This window comes from Marmota flaviventris, chromosome 8 (genome assembly GCF_047511675.1).
Source record: "Marmota flaviventris isolate mMarFla1 chromosome 8, mMarFla1.hap1, whole genome shotgun sequence".
NCBI lineage: Eukaryota > Metazoa > Chordata > Mammalia > Rodentia > Sciuridae > Marmota > Marmota flaviventris.
The window spans coordinates 10,593,020-10,620,052 of record NC_092505.1 but is presented as its reverse complement, the minus strand read 5'-3'; the positions used below and the strand labels follow the sequence as shown (position 1 = coordinate 10,620,052).

Sequence of the window (27,033 nt, the reverse complement as noted above, 5' to 3'; positions counted from 1 at the left end):
GGTCTGGGACACCAGCACGACTCGGAGGGCTATTGGAGCTGAGTTTTGCAAGGAAGACTTGCCATTTGTTTACAGAGTTCGGGGCGGGAAGCGGTCTCATCGCAATTGTTTGAGCACCAAATGCTACCAGTCTGTACCCTCCTAATTTGCGGGCCAGGATTGATGGCTGAAATGCCTCCCCGCTCCCCTTCCCTTTTTTCCTTTCCTTTTCTGTGCCGGGAGCCTTGCCTTCCACCTCATCCCTGGCGGGTTCTGCACAAGGACGGCGCTCTTCTCGGCAGCCAGGAGGAGATGCCGCCTGAATGCAAGCAGGAACTCGGGGAAGGGAAAGGGGAGAAACTGAACCTAAGGCGCGGGAGGCCAGGGAGAGACCCGGAAGCGGTGGGAGGTCTGCGTCCTGGATCCCCGCGCGAGCCCCCACCCCCGCGGGTCTGGCATAGGCAGCCGAGCAAAGGCCGCCCCGATACGCACCCGGCCTTTTGTGCGAGGGAACCACAAAGGAGAGGGAAAAACACGTCTTCCGTTTTGACGGAGGAGACCAACCGCTCTAGGACGCAAGGGCCAGCCAGGAAGCCCCGGAGCCAAGTAGCGCGAGCTAGTGAGCTCTTAATTCCCGGGGAAATGGCTTGGGCTCAACTGAGCGCGCTGCTGGGAACCGCGGCGGCCCGGACAAGCACAGGAGGTGTACTCCGGGCGCTAGGCTCAGTACCTGGACAAGTGTCGCGACGCATGCAGGACGCACGAGGGCAAGCGCTGGCCGCCCCACTTTAAATGTCCGATTATTCCGGGGCCGGGGGAGGGACACAATGAGCTGTATCCAGCGTCCAGTTTGCCCCCAAAATAATGAAAACTAGAGGCACACAGACCCCACCCCCGCCCCACACTCATCTCCCAAGCAACTCTGGCGAAGGGAAGTTGTTAGGGGAAGGCAGCCAGGAGAAGAGGCCTACAGCCCAGAGCTGCCAGCCCGAGATTCGAACCAAAGGAGTGAGAACCGCGAGGTGCCGCTGCACAGCCCCAGAACTGCCCCCGCAATCTCAGCTCAGTGGCGCTCGCTGGGCCTGGAGTGTTTACGGGCGTCCAGGAGGAACTTGGAGAGCAAGCGAACTCTCCTGCCTTTGGACTCTGCCTTTCAGGCTCCAGACTCGCTCCTTCCTAGGATGAGCTCCCAACTTTCGGCCCTGCCTCCGACTCCAGCCACTGGACCAAACGTGTAAAGAATGTCAAATCAAGCTCTCCCGCAGACCGCTGGACGCAAGAGAGATACCAGTGGGAAGCCACACAAAAAAAGAAACTCGAGCTCTGGGACACGTGCCGGCGGCTGGACTGAAGGCAGCGCCTGCAACCAAGGCGCGCGCACGGTGTGCCCGCTAGTGTTTATTAGATGCTCTGGCAGGCGCACAACTCCACGGCCCAGCTGGTGGCCCCACAGCTCACACCTCCACTCACGTCCTCACTGCGGTTGACGCGGAAGTCCAAAGGTCGGAGCTCTTCCTGATTCCCACCCCGCGCTCCCTGGGTTGGTCCGTCTGTGTGACAGATTCTGGTAATTGAACGGTTATGGGTTATCCTTGCAACCGTTGGACGGCATATCACCACGCTTCAGTTCTTCATGTTTTAAATACATATTTAACGGATGGCTGCAGAGCCAGCTGGAAAACACGCGGGTTGAAAAATTATGCTCCAGAAGGCACAAGACGGGCAAAGGCGAAAACCCACTGGGCTTTCTAGCATCGACCCTGGAGGAAAACTTAGAACCGAACTAGGAGCAATAACCTGGGTTTTCGTATTAGCTTGTTTTGTAACGTTGCTACATGAAGACAAATTGTGATGTTTGCTTGTTTTTGTAATATACACGTTGTGTATATTAAATGTTCCCAAACAAAGAAAGTAACCCAATAACCCTTAATATGCCCTGGGAGACAGAAGTGGGGACAGTGTGTATGAGTGTAGGGGTGTGTGTGTGTGTGTGTGTGTGTGTGTGTGTGCGCGCTTTGTGAGGAGCTGTAAGGATATGAGAAATTCAGCTCAAGGAAAAGGTTAAGGATTGGGGAACCCCGGCAGCTGCTTCTACCCTAAGATCCTACACGCTGCCATCTGTACTCCAGAGGAAGGGGCTGCGCTGTAAAGACGGAGCAATTTTTCTGTAGGGTCTCTAGATTTTTAAATCTAGAATGGAATTTTTTAAAATCTGTAAAATGGGTAAGTGCCTAGGCACCTCTGGACAACCTCAGATGCTTCTCCAGTTCGGGTTCAATACCTCCTGGTCAAGGTATTTCCCTATTTGAGAGTCGGGCTGTGATAAGTAAAATGTGTCCCGAACCATCTGGGAACAGTTCAATCTCCGCTCCCTACCCCACCGCAGAAGGAGGACTTAGCTCAAGCCTGAGACATGTCTTTGTAAACAAAACCCAGTCGTGCTGGAAATGCTATCGCTGGGCTTCCCCGCTAGTAAACAGGCGGTGGGGATATTTAACTCGTGATGCACTTACTCAGAGTTAGTGCGGTTACTGTACGGAAACAACTCGACCTTGCACATTCTCAACTTTATGAAGAGTTGTGATTTCTTTCAAAACACCGTCCAGGAGCGGGTCCCCTTCTTCCTCGCCCGCCCTCTGCCCGGCAAAGCCGTGTTCCCACCTGGGGGCGCTATCGCCTTCCTGCCGAGCAGCGGCAACCACCACCTAGTACAAGCGCTCTGAGAGAGAAGAAAGTGGGGGCTTTGTGCATGGTTAACCTTTAAATGGGGGCCCCAAATGCTTGCGTGTTGATCAAACCCAAGAGATGGCAGGAAGCCAGAGAAAGAGAAAACTAGGGAGCTTCCACTGCGTCTTGAGCGTTATCTGCGCACTTCTCCAAGATCCAGCTGCGCTGGATGTCAGGTTAGTTTTTATGCCGGGTCTCAAGCCCACGCGGTCTCCCATTAGGACTCAGTGGTGAATATATCTTTATAGAAATTTAACGGTGCTTCTCTCTTCCTCGGTCCCAAGCGCTTTCGGCCCTCTCTCCTTCCCGGGTGAGCCTGCCCTCCTCCTCCCGCTCGGCTCTCACTGTCGCTGGCGGGGTCTCCTCCAGTCCCTCCACAAGAATCTCTCCACCGCGGACGCCCATTGGTTGTGCGCGGGGAGGAGGCGTGTGCCGGACCCGGCGGGTTTCATTGAGCGGAATTAGCCCGGATGACATCAGCTTCCCAGCCCCTCCAGTGGGCCCAGCTCATTGGCGCGGCTGCCCCTCCAGGACAAGCACATTGTTTCCCTTCCCCGCCCCCGCCCCGGCCACCACCGCCGCCGTCGTCGCCGCCACCCGGCTATAAAAACCGGCAGATCCCTGAAAGGTGCGGATGCTTATTATAGACCTACGCGACACTAGCGCCCAGAGCCAGGATCTCCACTGCAGCTTTTTGGAGCGAGCTCCTCAAATCGAATTCACAGTAAGTGTCCCCGCCCCCCAGCAGCCCTAGACGAGATCCCAAGGACAGATTCCCCCCACCCCCACCCCCGCTCAAACTCGGCGGCGACTCAGGATGCTCCCACAGAGGGGGATCTGGATCCCTCCTGTACCGGTCAGTTATACCGAGCAATTTCACTGCTTTGACTCACCCCACACTCACCGCAGCATCCTCTCCGCCCAGAGCCATAAGTCGAGGCGACCACAGCTCCTTCTGTGGATCAGTCCGGGTCAGTCTGGAGAGCTCCCGGTGGTCCCGAGACGCACGCATGGACCCTGGGCCCTCGCAGTCTCTGGCTGTATAAGTGCGCGCGTGGTTGCTGCGCGGTGTCGATGGAGACAAGGTGGATGCGTTTGAGGAACCAAATAAATGGTTCTCAATTTAGATCCTCACAATACCCAAAGAAACGCTCTCACTTGTTCCTTGTTTAATCCAGTCCTGGAGACCCCGCTTTCCCATTCCTAATAGAAGGAACAAAACCTCTAGCACACCCCTCACTGAGGACACCCATGCTCTCTAAAATAAAGCAACCTGTGGATGAGAGCAGAGGGGAGGCAGTGGGGAAGGAAAGAGGAGATGAGTCATGAATACCGGTGCGGCTAGAAGCAAGGCCAGAGATAGCAGTGAGGTGGACGCAGAGCTACCCGCCACCCGTGCCTGGACTCTGCGTTAAGGAGCAGGCAGGAGCAGCTTTTCTGTCTCACTTAGTGTCTTGTTTCTCTCTTCCATATATTCATATCGCCCCCTCCCCATTTCTCTCCGGGAAGCTCTGAGGACCCTGGGAGAAAGGACCTTGCAAAAGCTGCGACTATTCCCCGGGGCCATGGACTCGGACGCCAGCCTGGTGTCCAGCCGCCCGTCGTCGCCAGAGCCCGATGACCTTTTTCTGCCGGCCCGGAGCAAGGGCAGTAGCGGCAGCAGCTTCACAGGCGGCACAGTGTCCTCGTCCACGCCGAGCGACTGCCCTCCAGAGCTGAGCGCCGAGCTGCGTGGAGCCATGGGCGCGGCGGGCGCGCACTCCGGGGACAAGCTGGGCGGCAGTGGCTTCAAGTCATCCTCGTCCAGCACTTCATCGTCCACGTCTTCAGCGGCTACGTCGTCCACCAAGAAGGACAAGAAACAGATGACTGAGCCGGAGCTGCAGCAGCTGCGCCTCAAGATCAACAGCCGCGAGCGCAAGCGCATGCACGACCTCAACATCGCCATGGACGGCCTGCGCGAGGTCATGCCTTATGCGCACGGCCCGTCGGTGCGCAAGCTCTCCAAGATCGCCACGCTGCTCCTGGCGCGCAACTACATCCTCATGCTTACCAACTCTTTGGAGGAGATGAAGCGACTGGTGAGCGAGATCTACGGAGGCCACCACGCCGGCTTCCATCCGTCGGCCTGCGGCGGTCTGGCGCACTCTGCACCGCTGCCCGCGGCCGCCGCTCACCCGGCGGCCGCCGCTCACGCGGCCCACCATCCGGCAGTGCATCACCCCATTCTGCCTCCCGCCGCAGCCGCCGCAGCTGCCGCCGCCGCCGCCGCCGCGGTGTCCAGCGCCTCTCTGCCGGGCTCCGGGCTGTCGTCTGTCGGCTCCATCCGGCCTCCGCACGGCTTGCTCAAGTCTCCGTCAGCGGCCACGGCCGCCCCGCTCGGGGGCGGGGGAGGCGGCAGCGGAGGCAGCGGTGGCTTCCAGCACTGGGGAGGCATGCCCTGCCCCTGCAGCATGTGCCAGGTGCCACCACCACACCACCATGTGTCGGCTATGGGCGCCGGCAGCCTGCCGCGCCTCACCTCCGACGCCAAGTGAGCTGGTCGGTGCTGGAGCGTTCTGGAGAGCAGGGGGTGCCCAGAGGGTGCAGAGAAGCGAGGGGACTGGCCGGCACTAGGGCTCGCGAGGAGGGGCTCAGGACCATGGGCTAGGGTGGGGAATGATTGGGACTACAGCACCCGGGAATGGAAGTAATGGGAACGCGCAGAGTGGGGAGTGAGGGGCGCTTGACTCCGGGACCTAGTTCGGCCCTCGGCTTTAAACTGCGCAGATCCGGTAGACACTACTTCGTAAAATGGCACCACCATTTGCGTCCTTCACTCGAATTCCTTCTCTCCACCCAGGGGAAAGAGTCTAAAAACTGTTTCCCCAAGAGCCACGGTTTAACTCCCAGACTGGACCCAGGCAGCACTTCGTGGGGGGTCGGGGGACTTTCCCTCCTTCCTCCTTTCTCAGCTGGTAGGAGACTCTGGGATCCTCACTGCAGAAGCAACCGCTGGGCCTCACCCTCAAGGGTCAGCTCCAAGCCTGGGCCAGGGGCAATGAGTTAGATGGAAGTTGGTGCTGGTACCCGAAGCACTTACGGTCGTGTCTGGTTATGCCCGGTTTCCGTATCTGGGTAAACCCACATCGTGTAAAAACTGTGGCCATTCCTGTCTCTCTTGTTGACTTGGGGGTTTGTGGTTTTCTAATAAATCTGTGAATGTTCCTTTTTCAACAGTATGAGCAAGCTTTATAGACGCTCAGAATAGAACCACTTGTGGGGTGAAATAACCCAAACTGCCGATTTAGGGGGAGGCGGGTGTTTTTTCGGTGTTTTAAAATGAATACTAGCCCCCGTCCTCTTCATTCTTTCCGTCTTGAGAGCGCGCGCGCGCGCACACACACACACACACACACACACACACACACACACAAAGTGATTTGGTTTCTTACCCGATTGGAAACAGTTATTTTGGTACCTGAGGGTTTGACAGAACTGAAAGAAGTTGCTGTGAATATAGCTTGAGTTATGGGGGCGGGGTTCTGTTAGTTGTTTAATAATTTCTTTCTGGAAGATGTAAATACACTATCAGTGATGAGGTAAGTGCACGATGCTAAGCTGTTTGCTCACGTGACTGCCAACCCCTCCGGAGTCTGAGCCGGCTTTCCTCTCTGTATCGGTTTCTTTTTGCCACGGTTTTTTAACTCAAATGGCAAACGTGCTTCCACGTGCTTCCTGCGTTGGTGCAAATCGCCTGGCGCTGGTTGCGTTGCAATATGGGCTTCAACTCCTCTGCCACATAACATCCCTCCTCTGATAAACGCTGACCTAGCAGAGAGTGTATCATCTGTTTTATTTTTGTAAAAAAAAAAAAAAGTGCTAAATAATATTTATTACTTGTTTGGTTGCAGAAAACGAAATAAATGATTGAGTGTTGAGATTTTAAATAAAACTTAAAGTAAATCAAACTTTTTCATCCGTGTGAGTGGGAGGGTGCTCAGGGAGCCCCGAGAAAGAGGGGTGAGGAATGCGATTTTCTGGGCAGGATTTAGCCAGCATCCCGTTGGTTTTCCCCAGAAGAAAGACAGTGGGGGGCTGTTTGTCAATCGCCCCCAACTCCTCCCCTCCTGCGCACCCATTCTGTTTAAATAGCCTTTGAGCACATCCTTCCTGTATTTATCACAACTTGCTTTTCCTTAATTTTATTTTTCAGATCTAACCGGGAAACTCCCTTTCCCTTCAGTTAAAGATTGCTAGTTTAAGAGTGTACATTTCCTTGTGTGGAACTCTGACCTTTCCCGGAGAAAGCCGTGCCTTGGGCTGGAGGTCTGGATGCTCAGACATCCTCTTCTGCCGAGCTTTTATTTTCTCTCTGCTCAAGGGCAATGCTGGTCCCCACACAGCCCAGTGGGTTCCCTTGGCTTCAGCAGGGAACCAGGTGCTTGGGGCTGAGTGCTTGCTGTGGGAAGGCCCACGGTGTGGAGGGCAAAGGCTGCACAGGAATGTTTGGTCTGTCCCTTCTCTGGGCTTTGTACCACCTTGCTGCGGTGCCCACTCAGGTCTGAAACTGCAAAGAGCCAGGCCCTGGGGACTACTTGGCTCTTACTTGCCCAACTTTGGCCTCTGTGTTCTTTCCTGGGGTGACTTCTCTTTTCTTGCGGACACAGGGTTCCTTACAACCCAAAGCTGTAATGCGGATTGAAGATATGGCTCTTAAGGGGGATTCTGGATGGAAATAAAAACAAACAACAACAATAACAAAACAAAAACAAGAACTTCAGCCTGATCATGAACAGGGACAGATCCTGTTGCAGTCTCTTCACCAGAGCTCTGACCAAGAACGCGCTCTCTCCTGAAAAGACCGGCTGCTGCGTTATGACATCTTTAGTAGCCACTGGCTGAATGCCCTTGAACCTGGGGCTAGGTTTCCCTGTTCCCATTTATTGAGTCCGGTCCGGGAGGAACCCAGCCCACGCAGAGTCCCTTGTCCAGGTCTGGGGTTGGTTCCATCCTCTAACTCTGCAGGCTAGCACTCCCGGTCCTCTACTGGGTAATGTCGGGCGGCTGGCCAGAACTGCTGCGTCCAGGAACGGGTGCTGTAGGCCTCGCTTTTCACCAAAGGGCTTCTCTTTTCACCAAAGGCTAGGAGGGATTTTGGAGGAGGCCAAGTGCTTGGGGGCAGAGAAAAGCAGCCCAGCGGCGCTAAGTGAACCCAAGCAGAGGGCAGGGTAAGATCCAGTCATCTTTACTCTGAATTCCCATTTGAAACGAAACTTGCAAAGAATTTAAAACTGGGTCCAGCTCTAGCTGCAGACACATACGGAAGAGGCTGGAAACCCTGACCCGTGCAAGCTAAGGGTAGAGGTAGAGGGCTTTGTATGGTAGTGGCCTCTTCACCCACGGCAAAACATGACGCGACGCGTGCAGGTGCAGCCTCTGGGTGTATGCATAGAAGGACCAATGTTGAAAGAAGACAAATTAAGTCTTGCCCGCCACTCTGGTCCCCAAGTTCTCAGCAGTATCTAGCCGAAGGCCAAGCTAGACCCCTGCCAAGTTAGGAGGAACTTGAACTACACATCCATCTGGGAGCCTCAGACTCAATGTGTGAGGCCCGAGCATCCCTGGACCCTAAGGAGGCACATACATGTGCACACAAGAGCGGCATGGGGCACTGCGGGTGGGGGCAGGCACCCTTGAGGAGGGTGGCCCTGAACTGGCCAGGGTCCTGGATAGAAGGTTCAGGCCAGAGGCTGGACTTCCATGAGAAGAGGTAGAAAACTGTGCACAACTTTGACTTTGATTGGAGCCTTAATTGGGAACAGGCTTCCTACTAAAAGAGAGAGGGAAAGGCAAAGGAAACCCGCAGGGAAGCAGTGCTCCTTGTGGCACTTGCCATAGTGAGTTGGCACCAGGGAAGCCCTGGTCCCTAAATATTTTCCAGCACTAACCTGAGTGAAGCTCAACTTCTTTCCAACTTCAAAACCCTCTGTGTGGCCTTTGTGGCTCCTCAGCTTTCAGCTGCTGGGCCCACGGACTCACCAGATCCCAAAGTCTGCAGAGACTTGCCCCCCCAACCTCCTTAAAAACCTGGGAGCTCTACCAGAGGAGGTTGAGAGGACAGAGTTCAGTGACCAGGGGACTGTCCCCAAGATCCCCACTCTCAGACAGGCTGGAGTCATAGAAAAAGGAAATTCCCTGGGCAGTATTGGAGGACTCACTCTAGGATTGGCCAGAACTCCAGGATAACTCTGACGCCCAGAGAATTCTGCATCCCAGGGACAGGCAGTGAGCAGAAGGGTGAAGTGAACTGGCAAACCTAAAGTACATTTTAGTAGAGGATGATATTGCTGAGACGCAGAAGTGTCATACTCCCAGTGAGAGCTGGTTTTCTGATTGGCAGTAGGAAGATGTAGCACCAGGGATATCCATGGTGAACTAGGGCTTCTGTAGCCACCTGGGCAGGACCTGACCTTCTCATTCCTGGACTGGAACCAGTGAAGAGCTTCTGGGGCCAGTTCTGTGTTTTCAATTCTCTGACATGCTCTCATGGATAAAACTACTCCAGCACTAGAAAAATGTCTGTCTCCCTTCAGGGCAGAATTTACTTAGAAATCTGTCTGAACTCCCTCTATTAAGTAAAAACCTTCATGCTACCTAGAAGTTCATCAAAGACAAAGGATTCCTCCACATCTGCCCACCTCTCATTTCAAGTTCCTCTTTCCTTACAGGTTTTGTGCCAAGTCTCCCCATCCCCACATAGTACCAGTAGGAATCATGGGGGACTTTTACAAAGGCCCTACCGGTGTCTGCCCCTCTCATCATTGTCTTTACAGACCTGAAAGGAAGACCAGAATCAAGCCTGGCTGTTGCCAGAGTGAGCGGTTGCTACACTCAATCCCACTGGATGGGAGAGGGACAGAAACAGCAAGGTAAAGTTACCATGGCTACTCCTTAGTTTGGAAGCTGCCAACAACCCATGCTCTGGGGGCTCAGTTAAGTTTCAGACTCCCTGAGAAGGGCCATGTTAGATGGGGCAGAGATGGGGATTAATCTTCCCCTCTCTCTCTCTCTCTCTCTCTCTCTCTCTCTCTCTCTCTCTCTCTCTCTCCTCTGATTCCTAACTCTGTTCTAGGGGGCGAGTTGTTGTTGCTATAAGATTGCATTGCCTGGCTACAGGTTAATGGGGTGGGGGCACAGAGAAGAACCAGTCAGCAGATCTGGGAAGAGGGAGGCTGTTACCCCCCACAGACACCATTAATTATTAATAGGATATTAATAAAGAAAGTGGAAGAGAAGGTGGAAAACATTAAAGTGGTGGGTGTAAGGCCCCGTACTGAGCTTTACACATGTCAGCTCATTGAATTCTCACTGTAACTCTTAGAGGCCGTGTCATTATTATCCCATTTTACAGGTGAGGAAACATAAGCCCGGAGAGGATAAGTGACTTGCTCAGGGGCACCCCCAGTTGTAATCCAAGAGTGCTGCTCCACAGTCCACACCCAGTAGGTCGCCCAGCCCACACACCCAGGACCCCCCTGGGACCCCATCCTTTCCAGACTGCCTTAGCTGCCACCAGTGCCCCACGTCCCAGCTCACTCAAGGGAAGCTCCTATGCTCCCTTTCGGTGCCTGGACCCCATCTGTCCTAGACGCCCCCATCTGGGTGGCAGGCGGTGCGGACAGGCTTTAGCAATTAGTGGCTCGGGTGGGCGCGCTGCGCGGGCGCAGGAGGGACCAGAGCAGGTGAGCCTTGGCGGTCGCTCATTAGGGACTGTCGTTACCGCCAGTCCAGCTGCCGGCCCGGGTCGCAGCCAGATCCTAAGCTGCATTTCCGCCCCGGTTGTGCATCGCACTCTTCAGGAGGAACTCGGAAAGGGGTCGCGAACGGAAAAGCCTGCAGGGACTTGGCGGATACGTGCGCCAGTCTCTGCAAAGCACAACCCGCGGAACCCGTGGGACCGAGGCCGCTAGGAGTGTGCGCTCTCATTCCACGGGGGCGTCGGACCCCATCTGACCCCACGCCAAGGCTCCCCCAGACACGCCAGTAGGCCGAATGGCCCCGGGGATTTCAGTCTGCGAGTCCCGAAAGCGGCGGTGTCCTCCAGGACTACCTGGCAGGCCTCCTCCGGGCTCAGGCTTTATTTGGGTTCTTCTTGTCTCACGTCGCCGCTCGCGGGGAAGACTGCTTGGAAAACTCGCTCTGAAGTGTGTGCAAAAGTCCTCTCTGCCGCTTGCTTCCTGGATCTCGCGGAGGCTGAACCGAGAGGGGTGTGGAGGGGCGTCCTGGGTCCCGCAGACCCGGCGCGCTTGCTGGGTGCCCGAGAGCGGCCCGCGTCCACCCAGATTGCCAAAACAAAGCAGCGGGCTTCGACTGCGCTGGCCCTCCTTTGGTGAGATCGCAGTGGCTATAGGGCCTCTGAGTCCACTAGCTGAGGGAGGGATTGGGGTCCACGAGAGGGAGGCTTGCAGAGTCCTCCTGAAGGACCGACATTCCTGTGGAGGCCAAACAGCTGCCCGCGAGAGCACCGGGCGCACGACTACTGCGGGACACGTGTGCATGCTCACAGGCTCCTGCACACCGGCTTACACAAATTCGCTCTCACAGTTCCACCCACACCAGCGCTTGCTCCGGTGCAGGCCTCCCTGTCTCAGGAGACCTTCTGTCCCTACTGAGCACTGGAAGCTGTTATGATCCAGAAATCCTCAGTTGTGGGCAGCTGGGCATGCCAATTTCTCCCTACTGAGCTCTGGGAATCTCCAGTCTTCTCCTGTCTTGCCCCAGCTTTTAGCCCCCTGGCCCTTCAGCCCTTCCCCTCCTTGATCCTCCCAAATTAGTCTGATTCAGGGAGCTCTTTTCTCCTACAGGTTGAAAATAGGTCATAAGCACCACCTCCCCTTTTATCCTCAAATGCTAGTGGCAATAAAAGCTTGTCCTCAAGAGCAGGGGTTGTCCTCAGAAGTTGTATGATTGCTGGCTGTGGGCCTCAGTTTCCTTAACTGTAGAATGGAGCCATAATGGGTGATCTCCAAAGTGCCATGAGCAAATCAGGCTCTTGGAACAGAGGTCCTGGGACCCCCACCCCCCAGGTGGCAGGAAGATGTGATGAGTGAAACCAGCCATCTTTGGTGTCACCTGTGTGTGCTAATGGGGTTCACCAGCCTCTTTGAAGCAGGAACGTAGACAATTCTGGAAAGGAGTTATCCTAGGTTCAACTTTCCTGTAGTAGAAACGGATTTGGATGCTTCTGTACCTAAATCATATCTGCTAGATGCAAGGGCCAGGAAATGAATGAACTGATGGTGTAGTGGGAGTCAATGGAGGACTCAAAGAAGAAGAGATTTGGAGAGTGTGAGGAGCAAGTCCAGTGTGACAAGACCTTGAATGAATTCTGCATTGATGGGGAATGCTCGCCTTGGGCCAGGTGGGCATTCATGCTTCTACCCAGGGCAGCTGGATTGGGACTTGGGCCCTGCATTACAGCAGGCTGGGTTTCCAGACCTCCTTGCATCATAAGTAACAATGCCTGGCAGTTGTGTGGCTGTGAAGATTAAAGAAAAGCTCCCAGGAGTCACCTTGTGCTTGGTCTCAACTCTGAGTGGGTGCTCTGAACTGCAAGGCCTGTCCAGGTTTAGGTATGCCTAAATCCAGACTCTCACCTGAGCCTCCTCCTCTCAAGCAGCCAGGAATACACAGGTCATGAAAGTAGGTGATCACCATGGAGACTATGAGGGGGCAGCCAGATACGAGGTGATCTGCTGTCTCTACCCAGACCCACTAGCTGTGTGACCTAGGTAGGATAAAGGACATGGGCTTTCTGAGCCTTGGTTTTCTCATCTGAAAAATGGGGTGATGATAGTACTATTCTCACAGGCATCAGGTTTGAAAGAGAGAACTCTGTCGTGGGCAGGCCCACAAGCATACTGGATGAAATAGGAGTGCTTGGTTGCAGGGGTGTCATTTTATCAAACCTGGGAGGTCTTATGAATTAGGGTTTCTGTTACCCTAAGACTTGCCTGAAGCATCTCAAGGGTTCTGCATGATTCGGGACCCCAAAATCAACATGGCAGTATCCCTGAGCTTTGTTCATATAAAAAACCCAAATGTTCTCCATGCCATCCAGAAACCTGTGTTGAGGACCCACGACAACTCCTGCCCTGGGACTTGCCCAGTGACCCTAACAAATACATTTGGCTCTTAGGCAGAATCTCAGTGAGAAGCCTGGCTGAAGAAGGTAGATTTTGTATGGCTAATTTCCTTATTCAGCCAGATTCTATTGTGACTTGGTAATGAAATGGCCAACTAAATTTCGGCATGTACAAATCTTCACCATAACATAAATAATACCAAAATTTTTTTTAATTTTTATTTTTAGTACTGGAGATCATACACAGGGCCTTGCACATGCTAGGCAAGTGTTCTATTACTGACCCGTACCTTTAGCCCAAGTCACATTTTGAGAAGTGGACATTAAAATTTAAACTTGATCATGAAGACTTGACATAAATCCGAGGGACAGTAAGTGGTGCAGAAACAGATATCCTGATTTCTATAATTCATCTTCTCAGAATTTTATTCAACACACACTTAATAGGAGGTGGCAAGAGACTCCTTAATGGCAAATATACAGGCCTATTCTGAGCTCAGCTTTGGACACAAGAAACACACCTAAGAAACTTGCTCTTTCTTAGCATTTAAGAGTTACCCTGATTGAAAGGAGCCAATGAAGTGAACTTTTCCACTTGAAATTGAACTTGGGAAGGGAACTTTAACATAGGGAAGGCACCCATTATCTTGAGGGATAACATTTCTTCTTGGAATACAAAGCTCAGTCAATTGAGATCATAACTGCTGCTTCTCCTTTTTCATGTTTTTTTTTTTTTTTTTTTTTGAAACTGGAGACTGAACTCAGAGGCACTTGACCACTGAGCCACATCCCCAGCCATATTTTGTATTTTGTTTAGAGACAGGGTCTCACTGAGCTGCTTAGAGCCTTAGTTGCTGAGGCTGGCTTTGAATTTGCAATTCTCCTGCCTCAGCCTCCAGAGCTGCTGGGAGTGTGTGCCAATGTGCCCAGCCATGTCTTCCTTTTCAATACTCCAAACTTAGCCTGAGATTTTTCATTCCCCTCCCTGTTCTACTTTTCTTGTTTCTATGACATATTATTATTATTATATTGTTATTATTATTATCACTACTACTCCTATTACTATTACTCTCTTCCCCACTAGAACTTAAGCTCTATTAGGCAGAGATCTTTGCCCATCTTGATTAGTGATGTAGAAGAGTCAAGCACATAGTTGGTGCCCAATAAATATTAATTGAATGAATAAATGGGTGTATACAGATGGTTTTTGCTTCTGAGCAAGAACAGAGAAGGCATAAAGCTTCACTGGAACTCCTACAATGAGGAAATCAGGCAAAATTTTATCCCATGAAAAGTGCATCATCCAACTATGTTCTCTCTGCCAAGACTGTTTTTTAAATCTCCTGAGTCTTGGAGGCTGGTCTTGTATTGGTCCTGGGAGCAAAGAAGGAATTTTTTGAAATATTCTGCTAGGGATCAACAAATTTACTAAAGCTTAAGTTATGATGTTCTCCCTGGGGAACAAAAGCTGCCTCCCCCCCACATCTGCTGGGTAGGCTTTGGGCACAGAAAGGATGTAGACCTTGGGATGTGACACTGACCTTAAGGTGACATGGCTTCCTAGTTGGACAATTTGTTCTGATCTTTTGGGAAGCAAAAGGATTGAGATTAAGAAAATGAAGAGACAAATGTTCAGTTGGATAAATCTTTCTGATGAGGATCATATCTGAAAGAGGAAAGATGTCTCCTGGCAAATTAGTGGCTCCCACAAACCATCCGTGTCAACATCACAAACAGAATAAGAACAATATTGAAGTAGGTAGGAGGGTGGCCACAAATGTCCAATTCAAACAGCAAGTATAAACCTTAACATAAAGTATCCTAAAAAAAACAAAAACAAAAAAAGTCCTCAGTGGTTGTATTTATCCCAAATGCAAAACTGTCCCTTTGTTGAGTGGCCGTGCTGAGCCAGGAGAACAATGTTGAGGCTGCTGGCGAGCCATGTGCTAATGTGCTCATGCATTACAGGCTGCAACAGATGGCTATGACAACACTCAGGCCTGCCCTGCCTGGGTCAGGACGCAGAGCCCGAAGCCTGCTTCTAGCTCTGTCCTGTTATCAAAGCACTGCTTCTCTTTAGCATGTTGTCCTTAGAATGAGGTATGTCCTTGGGAGGACATACATACCCATTCTATCCAATTTGAGGGCAAAGGTGCCAAGGAATAGGATTGGCAGTTTGTTTGCTGTTAGCTTAAACCATGTTGCAGAATTGAAAAGTATTTATGTGGAATCAAAAGTCAGGAAAAGGGAGACACATGCCGGGTTGTTCCAACAGGTGAGCTCATGAGCATCACTCACATTTTTAATCCCCTTCTATGAACCTGGATGTGGTATTGTGAGTGTAGTTCTAATTTCTCTTCCCTTTCCTCTGAGGGGGGTCTCTCTTCTATCCTTCCCCACATCCCAGGGAATCAGTGAAGAAGGAAATCACCCCTCCCCATCCCAGTTACACAACAAAGCCATATACAAAAAACACAAGGCTTTCTTGTAACTACAGAAGGAGGCTACAAAATGACACATGGTTCCAAAGGAATGTTCGTCCCTGTTTTCCTACACATGAAAAGGAAACCAGAACTAGCTGTCATCTCTGTTCATCCTACCCGACCTAGAAGCAAAGCTTGGGCATCAATGACCATGTTTGTCATGAACTCTACCCACAGGGCGAGGTTGAGCTGCCCAAGCAACTTTCCAGTTTTCTCCAACTCATGTTCCCAAGGCTGGGCACTGGGTTGCACTTAGAGCAGGGGACTCAGGATGGGGGCAGCACTGCAGAAATATCACCTGTTATGCATGCAGAGGTGGTGAAGTAGAGCAGGCACATGCAGACCAGCAGGACCATCAACCCCTCGGCTCAGCTGGGAAGTAGGCATGCAGGTTCACGGCTAGCCAGGTGGCTTTCAAAGCCAGTCCAAGTTTCATGTTGTTTGTGGGGAGCACTGGAAAGCTGGCATGAACCCCAGCCTTCCTCCACCCTGCATGGGGCAGCCAGTATTCTTCTTGTTAATGTTCTGTGTGGACAGGAGTGGTGTTTCCAGAAAGCCTACAAAACACCCATTGCCCAGGAGGGATATACAGCATCCATTAGCACAGCAGTCTGTGAAGTGTGGTTGATACCACAAAACAGAGTGCCGAGAGCCTGGAGCAAGTGAGTTTTACCTGGAAGGGAAGACCGAGAACTTGAGGCCAACAACCATCAGTCTATGTCACAATGGGCTGAGAAAAGAAGGGCACACTTGAAGAGCTTTGTATTTATGGCATCCGTTCGTGCAGCGAATCTTCCTTGTGGGACAAAAGCAGGCTCAAACCAGTGGTCTAAGTCAGAGGGAGCAGATTTCCACATGGGCTATGGGAGATACACGTAAAATTAAAAGTAGTAAATTCTTACAGCTCTCATTCCTATGGTGCTCATTTGGAAGGCCTTTTACATTTTCTACTTATTACCTCATTTAAAGGGAGGAGCCAGGAAAATACACATTACCCTAGCAGCTCTGAGGTTTGCTCTTGCTCACACTGTGCTAAGAAGCAGAGCCCAAGGGTCTCTGGATGATTCTCTTCATCCTGTCGGGTGGGCTAGACAGGCTCTCAATCCTGCTGATCCACTCATCTGTAAACTCACATGCTCGAAGGCCATACCTGATACTTTCCCACCCCTTGGAAGGCTGCCCCTCTAACCTCTGCACTCCCCCTGAACGGGATGTAGATTCAGCCATATTTTGAGCAGCTTCATCACTTGATGCTTCTGTCACAAAATTGACAGCCTATTTGAAGCTCGTTACAGAATGTATCTTTTTCTGTCCACTTAGCCCTGTGGCCTGTCACCCACTGAAATGAGCCAAGTAGTAAAAGGCCCGCCTCCATTCTTGGCATGTTACAGAGGAAAAGAAGAGAAAGACACACAGACTCTAGTGGAATCCTAATTCTCCAAATTCAAGATGAAGGGAACTAGGTAAAAAGACCAAACTAATCAATGGATGTGTAACTGATGTGATTCTGCAATCTGTGTATGGGGTGAAGGTGGGAGTTCATAACCCACTTGAATCAAAGTGTGGAATATGATATGTCAAGAAATTTGTAATGTTTTGAACAACCCACAATAAAAAATTAAAAATTAAAAAAAAAAAGACCAAACTAAGTGAGATGTGTGAATTCATTTTCTGAGAGCCGTGAGTGCCAAGAGCCCGGACCATGGCCAGGCTCTTTTTGAAGGGACTTTGGCCAAGCATCATGAAATTAATATTTTATTGAATTACTATGACACAGAACTTTCTATTTCTGCCTAATAAAAATTTAAGGTATATTCCTGTCTTTCTTGATTCACACTCTGTCTCTGCCTCTTATTTCATTTTTTTTAAGGTTCATCTTAAAAATTTTGTTCTGCCTGAGAATTTGTTTCCCATCTGCCATTTTCCTCAGCTTTCTGAGTATCCAAGTCAGGGATTTCCTGGTGTCTTAAAGGGTGTTCTGGAGATGAATCTATGCTCTATTGTGTCCTGTCAGGCAAGATCCTGGAAGAATGTCCCAGATGTGTAATAGGAAGAGTGTAGACTGGAGCAGCACTGTGCAACCTTCTGTGGTCATATAAATGGTCTCCGTCTGCACTGTCCGATGTGGCAGCCATCGAACATGTGGCAAGAGCCGACTTTTTAGTTTTGTTCCATTTTAAATAATTTTAACATTAAAAAGCCTCATGTGTTTCATGGTTACTGTGTTGGAGAGTCCAATTCTATAATAAGAGGCTGCAGATACCTTGGTAGTCAGATCTCACCCAGCACATTATCAACCAATGCTACCAAGCCAGCCCCCAAATGCAGAGGATTTCCTCAAAGTCAAATGCATGTCTTTCACCACAAATATTATTAATTCTATTAGCAAGAAAGCCATCATTTGGTGCCTTTCAAGATCATCAGAAGAATCAGAGCTGGAAATTTTTGTCACCATCTAAAATAACAGCCTTGCACTGCTACCACATTCCTCCTCCCCAGCCCACTCTCAGCACCCACTCTGTTTTCTTTTTTCCCTTCTTTTTCATTTTGAGGCTCCCACCTAAGTCACGAGCATCAGCTCCTTGTGAACAATTAAAATAAGCACATATGTGTTCCCTGAGCTGACCTCCATATAAGTGCCCTACATTTCTCCCTCACTCAAATAGGAGAAGATGGGAATTTCAATGTCTTTGGTTTAGAAGGTATGCTTATCACCTAGGAAAACTTTTCTGTGGTCTTCAATGGCCATTTAGAAACTTCTTTCATTTTCCAAAGATCTATTACAGATAAACACATTCTTTGGGTAGGGGAGATATAGACCTAGTACAACCTCAACCACTAAGTCAGAACTGTAAATACCCAGAATCCACCTTCTGGCTCCAATGAACAAGGATCCCTCACTGAAACATACAACCCACACACCTCGCTCTAATCCTTAGAATCACTTAGAAGTTCAGAAAAATTCTTCTGGAAAGCAAGGGTTAGGCACAAGATTCAGAGAAAGCAAGATGAGGTACAGCACTCTTCTCTCTCCAGAACTTCTTGTGCAGACGTTCTCCTGCCCCCACCACATCCACATCATAACTGGATTTTATTAGGATTTATTTTGAAGGCATGTATAACAACAACACAGGAGAGGGGGGCGATCGGGAGTCTGGAAAACAAGGAAATGTGATACTTAGGAAGCAGCTTCTCCATCTGGCATGTGGAGTTGCTCCCAGCTCTGTCTCCGCCTTTTCCCATATGTGTGCTCCTAATTTAGAGTGTTAATTCTTTTTCATTTTTTTTTTTCTGGGATGACAGAGTATAATAAGCAGTGGGTAAGGAAGCATGACTCTGACCAGAAAGGTGGAAATCACACCGTCCTCCAAATCAGTGGAGGAAGTTTCTAACAACACATAATTGGAGCAATCTAATGTGTCATGGAATGAATCTAACTCTAACCCTCAGGCTAATGAAATCACAAGAAATAAATGCCCAAGAGATTTGCAGGAAGGTGACTGAAATGAATAAACTATGTCCTGCCCCATTGGCCAGGTTCGGAGAGCGGATGCTAACTTAGCTGAACTGACAGTAAAGTGGTGATTACCATACCGTGATGTCTCGCTGACCTGGAGGACGCAGCCTGAGAGGAGTCCAATGGAAGTCAGTAACCATGGTGTCGGGGCCGAGGGAGACAAGGATCTCCCAACGAGGTTCATGCCCTTCTCTCTGGGAAGACTGGCTAGAGACAACAGGGTAGCTGATAACATCGAATAATGTTGTTCTACATGTATGAGACAAGCCGTGTGTCCTGGATGCTTCCAGAATGGGAAGAGATAGATCAGCAAAGTGCCTGAAAGGGGAGTAGGAAGGGTGGGGCTGTAAGCTGGCCCTGGAAGATGAATCAGATATGAGCAGAAAATTCAGGAGTGCTAAGTTAGATGACCCTTGGGTTTATTCTGCTCAGAGTTCTGGCATCCCTGTAAGGAAAGAGCAAAGTCAACATGGGGTAAAGGAAGACCTGTACTCTAATGTCACAGCTCAAAGACCTGACCTTGCATCAAAGCCACCTGGGGGGTTTGTTTTTAAATCCATGCCAGGGCCTGACTCCAATCTAATGAATCGACATTTCTTGGGTGAGCCTTATGCAGTGAGCTAATCCAATGATCCTATCTCAAATACGAAGGCCCAGAGATATGACTGGCTCATGGGCATATACTATGAATTCATTTAGCAGGTGAATTTCCAACCATTCCCTCAACATCTCTCTGCCAGTCATGTGCTCTGAAACCTCACCTCCAGAGGCAGCGGGTCTCATCCTTAAAGCTCTGACTGGGGCTCACCCACCCTGACTCCTCCCAGATCCAGAAGGGTATGAGGGTGCATGGTGCCCTTGTCTGTTTCATTGTTAACAACCACTCATCTAGAAGAAAACTAAGCAGCTTCTTATTCCAAACCTGAAATTGAACCATTTGTCCTTAGTGAGGAGGAGATGGTGGGGGAAAAAAACAACAACAACAAACAAACCTGACTTTACAGTGTTGTCTTTTTCTGCATCTCCTTTATCCTCAGCCTCAGAACCTGCACAGCTGCAGACACACTGTCTTCCAGTAAGGACTTCTTTCTTTCTTTCTTTGGTACTGAGGATTGAACCCAGGGGTACTTAACCACTGAGCCACATCCCCAACCCTTTTTTCTATTTTATTTAGAGAGAGGGTCTTACTGAGTTTCTTAGGGCCTTGATAAGTTTCCGAGGCTGCCTTTGAACTCTGAATCCTCCTGCCTCAGCCTCCCAAGCCTCTGGGATTCCAGACATGCACCACTGCATCCAGCAAGGGCTTCTTTCTTAACCCACACCTCATCCCTCAAGGCTTGCACTTGGCCAGTCTGCTGTCAGAGATGCCCCTTGCAAATGCTTTTAGGCTTTTTCCATTTTTTGTATTTCTTCCTTCCTTTTTAAATTTGGTACTGGGGTTTGAATTCAAGAACCTTAGTTGCTAAGCTGAGGCTGGCTTTGAACCAGTTAGTGATCCTCCTGCCTTAGCCTCTCAAGCCACTGGTAATATAGGTGTGTGCCTCTGCACCTGGCTTTTTTTCTTCTTTTTAATAACATATAAAAAGACATAAAAATTGTACACATTTATGGGGTACCATGAGATGTTTTGATACATGTCTGCATGGTGTAATGTCAAAGTCGAGTTTAACACATCCATCTCCTCCAACAGTTATCATAACTTTATGGTGAAAACATTCAGAATACTTTCTTCTGGATTTTAAAATATACAGTGTGTAACTGCTGTCTGTAGTCACCCTATTGTGCAATGGCACACACCAGAGCTTCTTGTTTCCTTCTAACTGTGACTTGGTCCCCATTGGTCAGCCTCTCCCCACTCTCCCCCCTCGACTCTCCCCGGTCTCTGTTAACTGCCATTATTCCCTCATCATCTGTGAAATCCACATTTTAACATCCCACATAAGAATGAGATCAGGCGGTCCTTGTCTTTCTGTGCTTAGGTGGTTTCTACTTCTTAGCTATTGTGCTAATAGCTGCCAAAAAACATGGAAGTACAGATGTCTCTTTTTCCGTTTTCAAAAGGATTTGTATGAACATGCAAATCCTGTTATTTCAACCAAAACAAACAAACAGGATCATATTCCTGAGCACTCTGGTGTCCCTCTGCTCCCTTGGAATTTACCAACGCAGTTGGTCATCTGTATCCTTGAGCTCTGTATCTGAAGATTCCACCCAAAAAAATGTTCATCTGCTATGAAAATGTACAGATGTTTTTCTTGTCATTAGTCCCTAAAAAATACATTATAACAGCTATTTACATGGCATTTACATTGTATTACACATTAATAAAATAATACTCTAGATCATAAGTAATCTAGGGATAAATTGAAATATACAGGAGGATATGTATAGGTTTTAGGCAAATCCTATGATTTTTTACAGAAAGGACTTGAGCATCCTTAAATTTGGGTGTGTGTGGGGGTGTCCCAGAACCAATCTGGCAAGGATACTGAGGAAAAACTCTATTATATTATCCTACCCCGACCTCCAGATTTCTTTCCAGATGCCTTTGTATCCCTAAGCCAGACAACTGTCCCTTCTGGCCCCCCATACCCTTCCTCCCAGGAATCTTGCAGCTCCTACCAGCCCTTCACAACTCTGTGACCGTATTCCCACCTGGCACGCATGAAGGCGCCTTTCAGACCAACTCTCTGCTACTGCAAAACTACTCCATCTCAGTCCTCCCCAGACCACCTAAGATTTTTCTGTTTCCAAAAGAGCTTCGTACCTTTTGTTTCAAAGCCAAACCTTCGCAGGTTTGTGACCGAGATGGCACAGTCCTGTAATCCCGGCAACTCAGGAGGCCAGGGCAGGAGGATGGCTCATTCATTCGCCAAATATTTATGAAGCACCTAAAGATCATAGATTTCAGGTTATGTGTTTTTAATTAAAAAAAAAAAAAAAGAACTCTGACAGGCATCTTCCCAAAAGTTCTCCCCTAAGAAGAACAAGTCCATTTTCCCATGGACATTGGCTCATGGACAGTTCCAGGAAGGGGCCATTTCCCAGCCAGGGACCTGACACAAAGGAGCAGACCGGGAGTGAGCACAGAGCAGGAGTCCAGGGAAGACGAGCCAGGACATGAGGCTGCCTCACTGTGTGTGTGTGACAGGGACCATCTTACTCCATCTTCTGGTGCACTTACAAGATGCCCAAGACCAAGCAACTTAGAAGAAACAGAAATTTATTTGGCTCATGATTCTAGAAGTTGGGAAGTCCAGGAGCATAATTGTGGTGTCTGGCGAGGGCCCTTATGCTGCATCACCCCATAGTGAAAGGTGGAAGAATGAGAGAAGTTGAGAACAGGAGAGAAAATGGGGACCGAACTCAAGAGCAACCCATCTGTGGGATAATGACATTATTAGTCCATTCATAAGGGCAGAGCTCTTGGACCTAATCAACTCTTATCAAGTCCACCTCTCATCTCTGTCACACGGTCTCACTAAGTTGCTTAGTTGCTGAAGCTGGCTTTGAACTTGGGATCCTCTTGCCTCAGCCTCTGAGCTCCTGAGATTACCGGGAGTTCATTTTTTAACTCATTTCATTTCAACTGAATCCCTACTCAGGGCTCATGGACTATATAGAAATTAGGACTTAAAATCGTTCCTTGTCTCCTTCTCTTCCCCCTCTCAGTGAGGACACACACATGTCTTGGCAGGGCCAGTTCCCACTGCCAATCGCACAGGGCCCGGTGCTTAGAACATCCCTGAGCTTGGTTCAGGGCTCTGCCATCACCATCTTGAAGCCCTGAACGATTTTTAAACAAGGAGCCCCACATTTTCATTTTGCACTGAGCCCCCTAAGTTGCATAGCTGGCCTTGCTCTTGGCAATCAGTGTCTCTTGGAGGTGATCTGATTTCCAGCCGTGAATTTCTGCACATTGTCCCTGATTCCATGGCTTAATGTCAAAGGTTTTTCATCACCTTAAGAATGGAAAGCAGGAAAAACCACTTCTTAGCTCCTAACCCAAGGCCATCTTTTTTTTTCTTATTAAAAATCACAGTCCAGGGGCTGGGGCTGTAGCTCAGTAGCAGAGTGCTTGCCTGACATGTGTGAGGCACTGGGTTCAATCCTTAGCACTGCATAAAAATAAACAAAATAAAGGCTGTCCATCTACAAGTACAATTTTTTTTTTTAAAAATCACAGTCCATTTTAAAGTAGCAACATGAGGCTTAAATAGGATACAGTACCTCAGTCCAATGTACCAAGATGATTTGGCTTTAGAGAAAATAAAATTTCCCTGAGAGTTCTGCCTAAACTAAAATAAGGGCGGGAGAACTGATCACAGGAAAAACACTCTTCAACATTTGGGCTCCCTCGAAGATGTGCTAACATCTCTGCCAATGTCGCACCAAATGTAGCTCCTATCCCTAAGATTCTGATTTATGAAAAATGATAGGAAAAAAATGTACACTGAACACCATGACCAACCAACCAATATTTACCAACAGACTGACAGCCATCTCTCATCCCAAGCCCAGCCCCACTCCCAGAGTAGGATTTAAAAGGACAAAATATTTTGAGGAAAATAGCATTTCTTGGAGTTTTTTATTTTTTCAAAGGGGTGAGGGAGCACCATCTAAATAAATTCTAATATATTTCAAATATATTCATTATCATGCACTAAAAGCAAATCCCCATTTTGTGGTTCTCCAAAGAGAGTGACAGAGCCTTGTTTGTAACAGCCTCGGGCATAAGCAATCATTGTGTAGCTTAATTAGATATTCCCCATGCTAGCATGGGGGACATATGTCTATTCACTGTAACAAACACCAAGCCCGGCCAGAGCTTTCACGCCAGGCTATATGCAGATAGAGTCAACGCAAGTGTGCCTTCTCCCAAGGACCTGCGGCCCCAGCCGGCCCCGCACAATCAGCCCGCATTCACCGATTGGTTCCAGTTTATTAACAGCCCATGAAGTTCTCATCTGCTCCTGTGCTGGTCAGGAGTGTCACCTGCAATGCCAGGCCCAAGTTGGCTCTTCTACTCCTCCAATCAGATGGGATGTGCATCTGCAGGGCCGGATGTACTGCATTTTCCTACACAAAGAACTGACTATTGGGAGAGTTGTAAATCACAAGAGTGTAAATGCAGATAGATGTTTCTGTAATTACAGACAGGAAAGTCACCCAACACAGAAGGAAGGCAACTTGAAGTTAAATAAGACCTGGCTAATTTATGTATTGATTGTTTGGTGCTGGGGATAGAATCCAGAGCCTCATTACCTGTGCTAAGCTATGCACTCTACCACTAAGCCACACCCCCGGGCCCAAAGTGGGAGAGGGGAGTCTGTATTTAGGATTTTATCTAATAATTAATTTTGGTGACACGGATCAAACCTAGGGCCTTCTGCATGTTCAGCATGCTCCTTGCCACTGAGTTAAACCCAAATCCCCCAAGACTTGACTAAATTAAAAGCCTGCTTAAATTCTTTTTTGAATTTTGAATTTTAGATTTCAAATTAGCAGTGGCAGCACAGGGGAGGGGACAACACCAAAGGAGAGAAAAGTCTTGGCCTGTGTATCACCTTCTCTTCAGAAAAGGCAGACCTATCTATGGCAAGCCAGATGCATCTGGTCTCCAAAATGACTTCTTTTCTGGGCTTCCCTCCTGACTGGGCTTCTGCTATCCTCTTAGAAACAAGTCTAACTTCTCTCAGCTGAAAATCCATTTTGGTCAGAAATTCTTGCTGGCTCCTTTCCCCTCTAGGGGAACATGTATTGTCAGCTGAGGCTGCCATAACCAAGGGCGGTGAAGGAAGTGGCTTAAACAATAGGCTTGTCTTGCCTCCCAGTTTGGAGGCCAGAAGCATGAACCAAGGTGTTGCAGGGCTGGATGCTTCTGGGGCCAAGAGGAAGGGTCTGCTCCAAGCCTCTCTCCTTGGCTGGCAGAGGTCATTTTGTCCTTGTGTCTTTATAACATCTCCCTCCAGAAGTGTCTATCTCTGCATCTAAATTTCCCAGAAAGATGCCAGTCATGTTGAATTAGGACCCACAGTGAGTTCCTCATTTAGCTTGACTTTCTCTGTAAAGATCCTGTGGAAGAAGACTCCAGTACATCTTGGGCAGGGGACATAATTCAACCATAATACACTGTCCAGGGGACCTAGCATGAAAGCATCTTTTACTCTCATCCCCCTTTCCACCTAGACTGGCACAATAGAAGGTTTTGTGGACATTGTGATAATGCAAAATCCTCTGATTTCCCATTAGCTGTTAGAACAGTCACGCAGAGAGCTGGTCATGTAGATTCCCAGGCCAAATATGAACTGACCTCTAAGAGAATTGCAAAATAAACCAGTTTCATAAAAAGAGGCACCCTCTGTTTTCATCTCCTGCTGTTACCAAGGAGCTACTCTGATGGGATTTGAGTCTCTAAGAATAAATATACCAATTCCATCTGAAAAAGTGTCAACTTGAAAAAACCCTAAGAGAAGCCTTTTGTACAAAGGACCCCAAAGTGAAATGGCCTGAGGCCACCCAGCCAGTTGGTGATAGGCCTAGGATGCAGGGGGCATCATCTGCTTTGATGGTTCCAGGCAGCAGCAGAAGTCCTGAGACTGGTGTTTACAGGACTCTCTATCTGAACCCCAATGAGGCTGGGGTGCTCTCCCTTATTCTGGGTGGGCTTCCCTCTCCTCTCTGAGAAGAGATTAAAGGGGGTTCAGGAATTCCCAGCCTGAATCTCTAGAAAAGCACATGAGGCTGGTCGACATCAGCACTGTGCTCCCAATAACTGGACAACTTGAAACAAAGGTGCCAAAAAGAGAGGTCCACCTGAGTCAGCTGATAAGTGATGCTCTTTCAAAAAGAGCTGCAGGAGTGATGTACTGGGGACCATCTGTGGAGACCCACTGGCTCAGGAGCTCTCTCCTTCCACCTCCTACCTGTCATGGGCTGAGTAGCTCAGCCTCCATCTCTGAGCTGTGTTCCCTGAGGGAAGCTTGAGGGAGGCCGGGGCTGCCGTTCCCAGGGACATTTCTTCCCAACTACCAAGAGCACAAGCGGAGGGTGCATGTGGGCAGCAGCCTCCAGCCAACGAGGGAAACTTCTCTCTGATGCAAAAGTGCACAAAAGCAGTTTGCAGCCTGCAGGCAATTGCTCAACCCTGATAGCAGCCCCAGGGGAAGTCCGCAGCAAGAACCAGGAGGCTCTGCAGCCTCCAGGGACTCTAAGTGGGAACTTGTGCACATTCAGTGGAGGAGAAATGAAGGATCTGTCCACCTGGCTGGCAGGCTGCAGTACACCTCCCACAGGATTTGGCATCTGGTGATAAACAGAGGCAGGTTCCACATGAGCACAGACCATCTGAGGCTGTGCAGTAGCCCAGGAAAGAAAGACAGTGGTCAACAGGTGCCTCCCGCACAGGGCAGCAGATAAGCTCAGGGAGGGAACAGGGATTACTTACATGGGCTCTGTGGACATTTGTTTCCCCAAGTTGCACATGTGCCTATAAAAAGATGGTGGCAAAAGTCTTTCTTTCTTTTTGTAGTCAAACAGTCTGAAGATGATTAAGGAACGCGATGGTTGAGATACACTGATTTGCTCATCAAATACTTATCCAGGACTTTGGACGTCCCAGGAACAGTCCCAGCCCTGGGGTCAAAAACACTTAAATTTTTAGACAGAGGCAGTGATTGGAGTTATGCCCACTGTAATACTGTGATTTATAATTTTAAAAAATGTATATTTCAATCTGCCTCCCAAGTTCCTAGCAAAGAGCCCTAAACCCTTGTCATTTCCTGAGCAATAGAGGTGACAGGGGAATATTTTCTTCTAATATTTAGTCTTTGACCCTAGTTCTTGGCACAGAAAGCTGATCTCTTGGAATTTTCTGGGTGATGGTAGCATCTTTTGTTCAAACAAAGCTATTCTTGGTGGGAGCTGGTCAGGAAGACCAAATCATGATTAGATACTTGGAACTTCCAGCATCATCCCCCATTCTCCAGGAAGGGGAGATGAGTTGGAGATGGAGTTAATAATCAGTCCTACCCATGTGCTGAGGCTTTGGTAAAAATCACTGAACTGGGGGGGTCTGGAGAGCTTTCAGGTTGGTGAGCACAATCATGTGCTGAGTGAATAGCAGCACATCCCATTTCCATGGGGACAGAAGCTCCTGTGCTCAGTTCCTTCCTAACCTTTCGCTGTATATCTCTCCATCT

At 49.2% G+C, this 27,033-nt stretch overlaps 1 protein-coding gene and 1 long non-coding RNA gene across 3 annotated transcripts in view; one reads left to right on the top strand and one right to left on the bottom strand.

Annotated features, from left to right (window-relative positions):
* Window positions 1-4,290, bottom strand: part of LOC114087617 (uncharacterized) — a 59,470-nt gene extending 55,180 nt beyond the window's left edge. The window contains exon 1 of one of the 2 annotated variants that reach the window (XR_011708296.1): window positions 3,600-4,290. This is a non-coding gene — a long non-coding RNA (uncharacterized lncRNA). The remainder of the gene's footprint in view (window positions 1-3,599) is intronic. The other variant, XR_004618494.2, reaches the window with a different exon arrangement.
* Window positions 3,311-5,922, top strand: Olig2 (oligodendrocyte transcription factor 2). Its single transcript, XM_027929134.2, has 2 exons — window positions 3,311-3,430; window positions 4,216-5,922. Exon 2 carries the CDS (start codon window positions 4,272-4,274, stop codon window positions 5,241-5,243), a length of 972 nt encoding a protein of 323 aa, XP_027784935.1. The 5' UTR covers window positions 3,311-3,430; window positions 4,216-4,271; the 3' UTR covers window positions 5,244-5,922.
* Window positions 5,923-27,033: the final 21,111 nt, after the last annotated feature.